The following is a 13,960-nucleotide window of genomic DNA, read 5'->3' on the forward strand; positions in this document are numbered from 1 at the left end:
ATCTCGGCCCACTGCAACCTCTACCTCCTGGGTTCAAGCAATTCTCCTGCCTCAGCCTCCTGAGTAGCTAGGATTACAGGCGCGTGACACCATGCCCGGCTAATTTTTGTATTTTTAGTGGAGATGGGGTTTTGCCATGTTGGCCAGGCTGGTCTCAAACTCCTGATCTCAGGTGATCCACCCGCCTCGGCCTCCCAAGGTGCTAGGATTACAGGTGTGAGCCACCATGCCTGGCCTCATTTTAAATCTTATTCTCACTTTGAGGTGGAGTTAACCTCAGGTAACTTTGAAGACGTCAACCTTCTCACTTTATTCATTTATTCAACAAATGTTTATTGAGCCCTTATTGTGTGCCAGGCAGTTTTAAACATTGGGGATACTATTGAATAAGACAGACAAATACCAAGTTTTCCTGCATCATGCTTGCTAGTAGAGAGATAGTTAATAAATAAGAAAATAAATGAATTTATAACATAACCTCAAGTGGTGATCAATACTATGATGGAAATAGAGCAGAGGTTGGAGTAGCAAATAAGCGGGAGTTATGGCTGTCTTAGGCAAGATGTTTAGACAAGGCTTTGCTTAGGAGGTGCTATTTGAGGAGATATGTGAATAATGGAGTGGGGTGAGTCATAGGAAGCACTGGTCAGAGTATTTTGGGCAGAGGAAACAGCAAGTACAAAAACCCAGAGACAGGAAGAATTATGCCACAGTCATGGAATAGAGAGATGACCAGGATGGCTGGAGTAAGAAGAGTGTTAGAGCATGAGGTCTGAGAGATATCAGGGGCCCAGAACTCATGTAGTGTTTTGTAAACCAAGATAAGGCATTTGAATTTATTCTATGTGTGATAGGAAGCTCTTGGAGGGTTTTGAGTGTGGAGGTGGGATAACGTTAGCTCTATGAGGAGATCTAGGAGACAGCAAGAGTAGAAGTATGGAAACCCAGTTTGTAGGATGCTTTTGCAGTGGAACAGACAAGAGATAAGAATTGATTTGACTCTAGCAATGGTATAGGCAATGAAAAGAAGTTAGACTTGGAATATATTTTGAATTTAGAGCCAATATGACTTGCCTGGTGTCTTGGATAAGAGTATGAGAGAAAGAATAATAATGATGACTCCTTTTCTTTTTTGCTTTGGGCAGCTGGATGTAAGGGGTGATTTAATGATATGGTAAACACTAGGGAGAAGCAGGCCTTTTTTGGGGGTGTTAGAGGATGATTAAAGTTTATTTTATACATAGACATCAAGTGAAGATGTTGAGTAAAGTGAAGTAGGGCAGATGCTTCTGAAATACTCCTTCAAGGCTATTTAGTATCTGACAAATGGAGCATTGTTACCTTTATGGCTCTACTTCCTAGCATAGGGTCTAGTAGAGAACAGACATACAACATATACTGGGTGGATGGATGGATAACTGGGCATACTGTCATACATTTGAGGAAATAGAATGTTCTTTGTATAATGACACTCATAGGTGTAAAGAAGAATCACAACCATAATAATATCAAATATTATATATTGCTCTGTGTCAAGCACTGTTCCCAATTCTTAACATTATTAATGTACTTCTCATATACTATGATTTAAGTTACTATTCTTATCATTAGTATCCCTGCTCTACAGTGAGAAACTTATCGAGGGGCATGTCGCTACAGGTGGCCAGGATTTGAACCCATGTACTGTGGCTCCAGAGTTTGTGCTCCTACCTACTGCACTATACTTTTCCCATGATCATGACATTCATCATCATAAACCAATATCTATATATCTGTGTGACCATTTGGTTTGGGGTGATGGAGTGATAAAAATAATATTTGAATGAAATATGAAGACTATTGGTGAAAAATGCCACCTTAATCCTTGGAAGAGAAATTTACCTTTAGTATAATCCTATTGGGTGAATCTGAAGCACAAATTAGGTTTTATCTCATATCTGAAAAGTATCTAAAATACCTAATTAGTGTACTTAAGTCCTGTTAATTGCACATCTTTGCAAGGTCTCAAGAGTCTCCTAAAATTTCATTGTTTGAGAGAAAAATTGGTAGTAGGCTACTCTTGAATATATGTGGGTTTATACTCATACCATTTTAGTTAAATAAAGATATTCAGTTCATCCATGGCTAGGAAGTATAAAATATTTAGTATAACAATATGTGTATTAGCCGGAATGAATTTCTTAAGGGTTGGTTAATTGTTAGCATTACTTTGCTCAGATGAAAGCCATTATTTATACTGCCGTGCCCCTAGTGAATACAGGAAAAGATGGCATGTCAACAAAAATTATATGATGGGAGTTGTAGAGTCTACTTTTCCAAAGTATACGTGCCACCTTCTCTTTTTTCTCCCCTGATAAAATACAGCTCCTGTAGGACACCTTCTCTTCTGATGCCTCCATAGGAGACAACTCATGCTCACCATCTCCACTTTGAGAATTATTTCTGTAGTGAGTCACTATTACAGATAATAATCCATCTCCTGTTGGTCTGCTGGAACTGAAAAACGACTGAAAATTGTTAACTTTTGTAGTGATATGTGTAATGACTATATGATTATCTTGCCTCTTTTTATTCACAACTTATCAAGTACCTACTTGACATATAGAAAGGAAAACAGTAAATTTAAGAAAAGACAGTTTTTTTCTTCTGAAAGTTTAGAGTTGAAAGCGCATCTTTAACACATTCATACATACATCCAAGAGATTCAAATAAAATAATCAAGCCAAATCACTGAAAGCTGAGAAAAGAGTTGAATGTTCAAGTGGCTACTGCGTAGTCACTTCATGTGATGTACCATGTAATCCTGCAAAATGAATGCTGTATTGCTGCTTTTCAAGTGATGAAACTGAGGTTCAGAGAGCAAAACCTTTCATTACTAGTAAACTTCAAACTAGTAAACAAGAATTTGAGCTTATATATCTCTAATTCCAGAACCTATGCTTTTATTGCTAATGGCTTTTTAAAAAACTTGTTCTTCATTCTTTTTTTTTTGTTGTTGAGTGAATTAAGAGCAGGATAAATAAGAAAAATAGTATTTAGGAATGTATTGCTTAGGTATGAGTAATTTCCTATTTGAAAGAACTGTTGAGTAATCGCCGTTTTTTTTCTTTCTTTTTAAATTTCTCCTCCCTGCATAGTTTCTGCATCTCCCAGATCACCTTTTTGTTTGTTTTGTTTTGGCACATTTATATCAGGGACTTTCTGGAAATATTTGATTGCCACTCATATGTAAGAGTAAATCACTAAAAATTAATTAGAAGCTCTGAGCACCTGGATGAGGTTTGTGAAATTCATTGTATAGTTATTTGATAGAGCAAGTTCTTAAGAAACCCCCGTTGCATATCTTTAGGTCTTTTATCCTGTTACTCAGTACCTTACTGCCCAAAGTACCTGGTATCGCCACTGCCACATCCTTTTGGTGGGTTAAAAGTTTATCTGGTTTGCCTGTTGACTTTCCTTACTGCTGAGTTCCAATTCAGTTTTTTCTCATCTACTGAGTAGGTTACCATTTGTGTATCTATCTTCCAAGCTTTCAAAATTTTGTATCTCCAGCCTGGACAACATAGGGAGACCCTGTCTCTACAAAAAATTTTTTAGAAAATTAGCTGGGTACCATGGCACATTCCTATAGTCCCAGCTACTCAGGAAGCTGCAGTGGGCCATGATTGTGTCACTATGCTCCAGCCTGGGTGACAGAGCAAGACCCTGTCTCTTAAAAAAAATAAAAAATGTTGTATCTGAAAGGTTTATGTCTTTTAAAATAAGTCAGTTTATTAGCATTTTAGTGGAGTTTTATGAGAGAAAGTTAATGTATACATTCAATTTGCCATCTTTAACCAATGTTGTTTATCTTCTGAAGATTCCATTTAATTTAGTTTGTTGTAGTTTTAGTCATCCAGAAGTTTCCAATTTATATGAATTCAGATCTGTTCATATCCTTTGCCCACTTTTGAATGGAGTTGTTTGTTTTTTTCTTGTAAATTTAAGTTCCTTGTAGACTCTGGGTATTAGACCTTTGTCAGATAGATAAGACCGCAAAAATTTTCTCCCATTCTATAGGTTGTCTCTGCGCTCTGATGATAGTATTTTTTTTTTTTTTTTTTTTACTGTGCGGAAGCTCTTGAATTTAATTAGATCCCATTTGTCAATTTCTGCTTTTGTCGTGATTGCTTTTGGCATTTTCATCATGAAATCTTTGCCCATGCCTGTGTCCTGAATGGGTATTGCCTAGATTTTCTTCTAGGATTTGTAGAGTTTTCGGTTTTACATTTAAATCTTTAATCCATCTTGAGTTAATTTTTGTATAAGGTTTAAGGAAGGGGTCTAGTTTCAATTTTCTGCATATGACTAGCCAATTCTCCCAGGACCATTTATTTAATAGGGAATCCTTTCCCCATTGCTTGTTTTTGTCAGGCTTGTCAAAGATCAGATGTGTGGTCTTATTTCTAGGTGTGTGGTCTTATTTCTGAGTCCTCTACTCTGTTTAATTGGTCTGTGTGTCTGTTCTTGTACTAATACCATGCTGTTTTGGTTACTGTAGCCTTGTAGGATAGTTTGAAGTCAAGTAGTGTGATGTCTCCAGCTTTGTTCTTTTTGCTTAGGATTGTCTTGGATATTTGGGCTCTTTTTTGGTTCCATATGAATTTTATGAATTTTGGTTCCATATGAATTAGTTTTTTCTAATTCTGTGAAGAAAGCCCATGGCAGTTTAGTGGGAATAGCATTGAATCTATAAATAACTTTGGGCTGTATGGTCAGTTTCACAATATTGATTCTTTCTATCCATAAGCATGGAATGTTTGTCCATTTGTTTGTGTCCTCTTTGATTTCTTTGAGCAGTGGTTTGTAGTTGTTGAAGAGGCCCTTCACTTCCCTTGTTAGCTGTATTCCTAGGTATTTTATTCATTTTGTAGCAATTGTGAATTGAAGTTCATTCATGATTTGACTCTTTGCTTGCTTATTGTTGGTGTATAGGAATGCTAGCGATTATTGCACATTGATTTTGTATCCTGAGACTTTGCTGAAGTTGCTTATCAGCTTAAGAAGGTTCTGGACTGAGATGATAATTTGACCTCCTCTCTTCCTATTTGAATATCTTTATTTCTTTCTCTTGCCTGATTACCCTGGCCAGATCTTCCAATACTATGTTGAGTAGGATTGGTGAGAGAGAGCATCCTCATCTTGTGCTGGTTTTCAAGGGGAATGCTTCCACCTTTTCCCCATTCAGTATTATGTTAGCTACGGATTTGTCATAGATGACTCTTTGAGGTATATTCCTTGAATACCTAGTTTGTTCAGAGTTTTTAACATTATGTTGAATTTTATCAAAGGCCTCTTCTGCAACCACAGATAATCATGTGGTTTTTGTCTTTAATTCTGTTTATGTGATAAATCACATTTATTGGTTTGCAGATGTTGAACCAGCCTTGCACTCTGAGGATGAAGCCAGCTTGATCATGGTAGATAAGCTTTTTGGTGTGTGCTGGATTTGGTTTGCCAGTATTTTATTGTGGATTTTTGCATTGATGTTCATCACAGATATTGGCCTGGAGTTTTCTATTTTTGTTATATCTCCTGCTTGGTTTTGGTATCAGAGTGATGCTGGCCTCATAAAATAAGTTAGGGAGGAGTCCCTTCCTTTCAATTTTTAGAATAGTTTCAGTAGAAATTTGTACCTCTGATAGAATTCAGCTGTGAATGTATCTGATCCTGCAATTTTTTTTTGGTTGGTAGGCTATTTATTACTGCCTCAATTTCAGAACACGCTGTTGGTCTACTTAGGTAATTGATTTCTTCCTGGTTTAGTCTTGGGAGGGTGTATGTGTCCAGAAATGTATTCCTTTCTTCTAGATTTTTTAGTTTATGTGCATAGAGGTGTTTATAGTATTTTCTGATGGTTGTTTGTATTTCTGTGGGGTAAGGGTGGTATCTCCCTTGTCATTTCTGATTGCGTTTATTCCATTCTTCTCTCTTTCCTTCTATATTAGTCTAGCTAGTGGTGTATTTTATTAATTTTTTCAAAAAATAAGCCCCTGGATTCATTGATTTTTTTAAGGGTTTTTTGTGTCTCTATCTCCTTCGGTTCTGCTCTGATCTCGGTTATTTTTTGTCTTCTGCTAGCTTTGGGGATTGTTTGCTCTTTGAACTGGTTTTAGTATCAATATTGTACTCGCTTCATAAAATGAGATGAAGAATGTTTCTACTTTTTCCATTCTAGGAAGAATCTGAATAAAAGTAGAATTATCTGTCCCTTGAATGTTTGGTAGAATTTACTAGTAAAACCAATTGAGCTTGATGTTTTATTTATGGGAAGATTTTAAATTATTGATTCAAATTATTTAATAGTTGGCAGGACTATGTAAGTTATTTTTTATTGAGGTTTGGTAATTTGTATTTTTGTAGTAATTTTCCTCTTGGTCTACGTTTTCCAATTTATTGATATAAAATTATTCATAATTCCCTATTATCTTTTTAATCTTTGTGATTCTGTCCCATTTTTCATACCTAATACTGCCTATCTATCTCTTTTCTTTATCTTGATCAATCTGACTGGAGATTTGTTTATTAGTTATTTCAAAGAACCAGTTTTTAGCTTCGTTGACCAAACTGTGTTTTATCTTTGTTTTCAGTTCATTAAGTTCTGCTCATGTCTTCATTTCTTTCTTTTTACTTTCTTTGTTTTTTTTCTGTCTTTCCCCGTAACTTTTAACTTATTTTCTAATATAAGCATTGAAGATTATACATTTTTCTACTTTTTTGTGTGTGTTTAAAGTACAAAAATTGTCAATTGGGAATTTCGAAGTGGAGAAAAATATTTCATTCTGACTTTTAAATTGCCACTCTCAATTGTGCCTAAAATTCATAGTGCTTACCATGTCAAACAATATGATTTTGATATGCACCTGGGAAAATTATGCTTACTAATGTGGTTTTAATCTCATCATGTTTCTTATAGGATTCACCTTTATTTGATCTTATTAAACAATCAAAGGACCGAGAAGGACCAACTGATCACTTTGAATCTGCTTGTCCTCTTAATCTTCCTCTCCAGAATAATCACACTGCAGCAGATATGTAAGCAAAATATATGTTATGTTGACCATTCAAACTACAAACAGATTTTAAGCATAAGTGCGATGTAAGGTTCTATAAAGAAACTGTAGGAAATAGAATTTTGAATAATACATTGTTTCTGTTTTTAAGAAGTTAGTAATAAAAGATACATGACCCAAATAAAGTCATATAAAAGAGTACAGAGTGCTACTGAATCACCTAGGATTTGCATAATGAGAGCAGTTTTCATGGCAGAGTTGGCAGTTTAGGTGGAATAGGATTTCAACATGGAAACTGGAGAGGATAGAGGAGACAGAGGAGTGTGTTCCAAGAGTCAGAATGATATGAACTCAAAAGTATCAAAGGAAGCAGAAAACATTTTTCAGAGCGTGCAGGTCAGACCATTTGGAGTGAAGCATAGGGTAAGTGTAGGGAGAAGTATAGGATGTGGACTAATACACAGTTGATTACTGTGTGCTGATGACGATGATGGGAAAAGAAAATGTAAACCCAGAAGTATCTGAAACAGGTCTCAATCAATGTAGAAGTTTATTTTGCCAAGATTAAGGACATGCCCAGGAGAGAGATCTGTGCCTTTCTCCAGTGATGATTTTGAGGGCTCCAATATTTAAATGGGAAAGTCAGTCTGGAGGAGAAAGAAAAAAGGGTATGGTAATCCACATGTTGCAAGAGAAAAAAAGCTGGTAGAGAAATAGTCAATTATCTATCCATCTCATGCTGAGTGAATTGACATTTTACATAAGATAAGGTGAACTTAGAGTCGCTATCTGTAGAGGTATTTAACCTTTTATCTGTATTTATTTGTGTGGGAACAAAAGGAAAGGCAGTCTCTTGCGTGACTCAGCTTTCAGCTTAATTTTTTCCTTTTGGCATAGTGAATTGGGGTCCCAAGTGTTTATTTTCCTTTCACAAAAGCAATCACTAACTGTGTGCTGGGCAGTGTCCTAAGTACTTAAGATTTATTTTTTCATTTAATCTTCATAACAATCCGTAAGGTAGTAGATACTGCTGTCAGCCTGTTATCTAAAATGTAAAATAGGAATTAGAGAAGTAAGATAACTTGCCTAAGGTCAACAGAATTCAAACCCAAGCTATCTAATCCCAAAGCCCAGGCTCTTAATCACTGTAGCTACATTGCCTTTCACAGAAATGTGCCTAATATTTTGTTTCTGTTTAACTGTGTGTAGGAACTGACATTACAGTATTCTGTATTAGTGCAGGGGCCATTTTCCAGAGACGTCATTTTCATGCTAACTTGTACCCAAAGTGTTTCTGGCATATGGAGACCCTGCCTTCATGCATACATTTGTTTCCTAAGTAATGCTTTATATAAAGAAGTTAAGCCTTTTTTTTTTTTTTTTTAATTCAAGAAGCAGTCATCTGTTAACTGCCAGGAAGTGGTGTAGGCACTGGGAATACAGAAGTAAGATGGCCTGGGTCCTTCCCCTCATAGAGCTTACATTCTGGAGGAGAAACACAGGCAGTGAACAAGTAAACCAAGATGCAAGATGATTTTAGAGTATAGTAAGTGCTATAAAAGAGATAAACAGAGTGTTGTGAAAGAGAGAAATGGAGAGGGTGATAGAATGTTTAGTGGCACTTTCCTTTCTCTGAAAAAGTGATATTTTGACCTGACACCTGAAGGGCAATCTGATGCTGGCCAAACAAAAATCTTTATGATGTGCATTCCAGGCAGCAAGTGCTGTGGCTGTAGGGCAGATCAAACTTAGTTGGATTTAGGAACAGAAAGAAAGAAATCCTAGTGTGGCTGGGGTATTGGAAGAGGCGAATGGTGCAAGATGAGACTGAAGAGCCAAGCTGGGGTAGATCTTGTAGGTCCCCACAGGCCATGGTAAGGAGTTTGGATTCTATAAGGGCAGTGGGAAGCCATTTAAGCAGAAATGCAGCTTGCTATAATTTGTATTTTTAAAGGTCCACTCTCTGGCTGCTATCTGAAGTACAGGTGGGTTTGGAGGAAAGAAAGGGACAGGGCAAGGCAGAAAGCGAGGAGACCAGTTTGGAGACTATTTCTGTAGTTCAGATGAGGGATGTAAGTGACTTGGTCTAAGGTATGGTGTTAGAAATAGAAATGGAGAGATCTGGGGTATATTTAGAGATAAATTAATAGGTTTTACATTGGTTTTACATTGGATTTCAGGAATTTGTAAAATGGAGAAATTAAAAATAACTCCTAGATTTTTGACTTAAGACACTAGATGTAATGTGGAGCTATTCTTTGAGATGGGAAAACAAATCTAGAGCTCTGCTTTGTTCTTATTAAGTCTGAGATTCAAGTAGTTACATCTGGTAGGTAATTGGATATTTACACCTAGAACTTCAGAGACTAACTTTGCCCAAGTTAAGCCAGTTTACGATACTGTCAGTAAACTGAATGAAAATCCAAAGTGGAAAATAGACCAGACACTGGTCCTTCTAAAATCATTGTGATAATGAGTTGCTTTTCTTAGTGTACTAGTTAATATACTACATGTTGTAGAAACATCCATAGTAAGGTACAAATTCTACTTCCTGTTCCTTTGTTCTTAAAATTTATGTCTTTAAAAATAAGTTTGTTTGCCAACTACCAAAAGAAAATCAGAAAGTAGATCTAGATTATTCTGTTAAATAGGGGGCAGCACAGAATGATAATATTTGCTAATATCCTTGCCTTGAGTTATGCTTGACATATTTAGTATACAGGTGTAAATCTGTCTGAATAATGTTATTTGAAGTATTAATTCATAGAATTCTGTACTGTGTGATTTAGGTGTGTGTAAATCTGTGTGTGTAACTGAAATCTTAGATATGAACCATATCTAAGTTATCACCGTATTTAGTTACAACTAAAAAAATTTTGGGGAGAATCACAAAAACAAGGTAACACTAATATCAATACTTTTTTTTTTAGCTGGAATCATCTTATGGTCTCAATCCCACTATAATTATTAAAATTGTACATTATACATATATAGCTATTTTTTCTAGTAAGGCAGCAATCCCCAGGAAAAGCCATTTATTAAAATAGAGTTAGATATGATGATGACAAGCAGTTTTCCTATTAATATATCTTTCCCAGCTTACATTTAAGTAGTCTGCTCAGTGAATTTGGTATACAATACCAATTAAATAGACAAGATGTATCTTGGTATACAACCTTAAAGTGTGTATATAGTCTGTGATTCTTAGCCAACTTCAAATGAAGACTTTTCCTTTAAATATATCTAGGTATCTTTCTCCTGTAAGATCTCCAAAGAAAAAAGGTTCAACTACACGTGTAAATTCTACTGCAAATGCAGAGACACAAGCAACCTCAGCCTTCCAGACCCAGAAGCCATTGAAATCTACCTCTCTTTCACTGTTTTATAAAAAAGGTTAGTAGATGATTCTTTTCAAGAGCATGGACTCTGAAACTAGGCTGACTGGGTTCAAATCATGTTTCTTCTATTTTCTAGGTACATTACTGGGCAAGTCACTTAATATCTCTGTGGCTCAGTTTCCTCATTTATAAAATGGAAATGATAATGTTGTGAGATCTTTCCTGACTATTCACAGAGTCGTTTTTCTGGCCGGAAACCTCTGTGGCCGGTGGCGCCTTTGACCGAGTTTTGCTCAGGCCCACTGGGCTCATTTCACCCCCTTGGCCTGACAGGCTGCACTTGGCTCACACTACCGGCTTGGGTCCCATGCCAGCCAGGAGCAAGTCAGACGTGGAACAGAGAGGGGTGTGTGAGCAAGCATGAGGTCTGGCCATTGCACACAGTCAGAAATACCGGCTCCTGCAGCGGGGCAGGCAGGTGCTGGCTCTCTGTGAGGCTGCAGCTGGACCAGACACACCACAGGCAGTTTCCACAGCTGGCATCGGGGAACAATAAAGTGGCCCCCAGAAGCTTGGAGATGCCAGAAACCACAGGGCCCCAAAGAGGGAGTCACAGCCCTGGCTCAGGGAGCTCCCAATTCTGGGCTGCCCGAAGGGCCGCAGCTCTTCTCTTTATCTGCAACATGGTGAGCAAGGGGCACGTTTCAGCCCTGTTTGTGGTACTGTCCTTTTTGCCTCACCATTTGGTGGGTCCTGAGTTCTTGTCCTGCAACCAGGAAGAATGAGGTACACAGACAAGTGGAGGGTGAGCAAGATGAAGGGGAGATTTATTGAGCAATAGAACAGCTTAAAGAAGATCCACAGTGGGCAGCTCCTCTCTGTAACCACAATGTCCCGATGAGTGTTCAGCTCCTAGCAGAGAAGGTAGCTCCTCTCTGCAGGCAGGTCATCCCAACAAGTGTTCAGTTCTCAGCAGAAAGGGTAGCTCCTCTCTGCAGCTGCTGGTCCTGACAAGTGTTCAGCTATCAGTAGAGAGGGTAGCTCCTCTCTGCAGCTGCTGGTCCTGACAAGTGTTCAGCTATCAGTAGAGAGGGTAGCTCCTCTCTGCAGCTAGTTGTCCCATCGTCTCATCCTCTGCTCTGCTCTGGCTGAGCCTCGGGCTTCTATGGGCCTCAGTGGGGAGAAAGTACGTATCAATTGGTCCATGGGCAGCCACTAGTGGGCCCAGAAAAGGTACCACAAGTCCTCACTCCGGTCTGTGGGACTGGCAGCGCCCACTCCTAGCCTTCAGGCACTCCCTGGCCTGAAGGTGGGGCCTCAACAGGAGGCCCATCTGCCTCCTGCTGCCATCCATGCACCAAGGGGCACCTGCAGGCCAGTGCCAAGCTGCCCTCAGCCCCCGCTTTGGCTTCCCCAATGCTTGTCAGCACCCAAAGTCTGGAGAGGGCTGAGGCAGCAGGGGGCTGGTGTGTCAGTGCTGCCTTGAGCGTGCGCACACCTGGCTGGGCTGTGACAGCACCCAGGCTCAGCCCTGACTTTGCTCTGAGATTGGAGTGGGCGCTGGCAGCAGGGAGAAACCAGGCAGTGGGAGCAGGCACTTCTGAGCCTGTGAGGGTGGTGGCGGTGAGGGGGGTGCCTTCCCGGGCCCCCAAGAGTACAGAGATGCCTGGGTCCACAGCCATGGTTTGGGTGGCTGCAGCTGCACTGGGGAGGGTGGGATCCCACCTGCTCCCCAGCCCTGAGAGCACAGGGATGCCTGGGTCTGCAGCGGTGGCTTGGGCAGCTGCAGAAGCACTGGGGAGCTCCTGTCCCTACTCGGAAGGGGCGGGGTTCCTACTTGTCCCCGGCTCCCCCGGGCTTCCTGGAGCATGCCGCCCCATCCATGCCTCCCTGCTGCAGCCGGTGTGATGTACATACAAAAGTAGTGTGTTGTTGCCTACTGCAGACACATTTAGTGGATATTTTCAGGACCTTTAAGAAGGCCAGTAACCAGGTCATGTAGCATTCTCTGAGTGTGTATATATATTGTGGGGTGGGGAGGTTGATTTGAGTGTCTGTACATGCGCATATACTTCCTAGTGTACACCCACTTAGAGCTCTTTGAAAGACAGTAAAAGGTCATGTTCCTCCATGATAATCTTTTTCCTGATTTTATTCAAGTAAGAATTATGCTGAGCTTTACAGGCATATTGTCAGATATTATCCTTAGGTTAGAGCAGTGGATTTCAAAGTGTCATTCCCAACCAGCAGAATCCACATCACCTGGAAATTGTAGAAATGAGAATTCTGGGGCTCCAACCTAGACCCGCTCAATCAGAAACTCTTAAGATAGGGCCCCCAAAACCTTGTTTTAACAATCCTCCAGCTAAGTCTGATGTATGCTAAAGTTTAAGACCACTGAGATAAATTGTTAGCTTTAAAAATTTAAAATTAGCTTTTGCAAGTCATTGAAAGAGACATATAAAGGGTCTTTATATGATATTTAAAGTAGATGAAGGAAAATTCAATTTTATGGATTCCTTTTTGCCAAATTTGCATTTTCAGTAGTTTTTATAGACTAAATAAATTACATATTGCAGTCATTTTACACTTAGGTAATCTACAAGTTTACCATTTTTCAACACAGTATGCTCCATTGGTATTTTATAGAGAAATGTGTGGTTTAATTTTTTTAGGACTGGAAAAATTCATAGACACTGGCAATTATATAATTTAAAAAAAGATTGTTCCTCTTTAATATTGATAGTGGGAATGACCAATGGTGAGTGATTATTAATGGAACTGAAACAAACCCTACTGGGTTGGCCTAATTTTACAGTGTCTTATGACCTTTCCTCCACTACTTCCCACCTCTGCCCCAATTTCATGCCATAATAGTTAATTCAGCATGTATCATTCTGCCTTATATGTACCTAGAACTGTGCTAACACAAGGAATCAATTATTTTTAAGGAAAATAGTAGTAGAGAAATCTTAAAACATCACCACTAAAGAACTTATTCATGTAACCAAACACCACCTGTTCCCCCAAACACCCATTTTTTTAAAAAAACTCATGCCTACATAGTGAAGCCTCCATAAAAACTCAAAAGGACCTGGTTCTGGGAGCTTCTGGGTATCTGCCCAGCTGGAGGTTCCTGGAGAAAAGCATGCCTGGGGAGGGCAAGGAAATTCCATGCCCCTTCTCACATGCCTTGCCCTCTGCATCTCTTCATTTGTATCCCTTGTAATATCCTTCATAATAAACCAGTAAACGTGTTTCTCTGGGGGGGGGGGAAAGTGGCAGAAATGAGGTTTCTGTTAAAATGCTGCTTAACAGCATTATAATCAGAGCAATTTCATGATTTGAAAAAAATCTACTTGTAATTCAAAATGAACAGTAAAAATGACTAATTCTTCTTATCCCCACAGTGTATCGGCTAGCCTATCTCCGGCTAAATACACTATGTGAACGCCTTCTATCTGAGCACCCAGAACTAGAACACATCATCTGGACCCTTTTCCAGCATACGCTGCAGAATGAGTATGAACTCATGAGAGACAGGCATTTGGACCAAGTAAGAAAATCAAG

At 39.0% G+C, this 13,960-nt stretch overlaps 1 protein-coding gene across 1 annotated transcript in view; it reads left to right on the forward strand.

The window, feature by feature from the left end:
- Positions 1-13,960, forward strand: part of RB1 (RB transcriptional corepressor 1) — a 170,170-nt gene that overhangs the window by 140,340 nt on the left and 15,870 nt on the right. The window contains exons 18-20 of the mRNA XM_031655844.1: positions 6,956-7,074; positions 10,300-10,445; positions 13,801-13,946. Of these exons, the coding sequence (XP_031511704.1) occupies positions 6,956-7,074; positions 10,300-10,445; positions 13,801-13,946 (411 nt within the window). The remainder of the gene's footprint in view (positions 1-6,955; positions 7,075-10,299; positions 10,446-13,800; positions 13,947-13,960) is intronic.

This window comes from Papio anubis, chromosome 15, assembly GCF_008728515.1.
Source record: "Papio anubis isolate 15944 chromosome 15, Panubis1.0, whole genome shotgun sequence".
Lineage (NCBI taxonomy): Eukaryota > Metazoa > Chordata > Mammalia > Primates > Cercopithecidae > Papio > Papio anubis.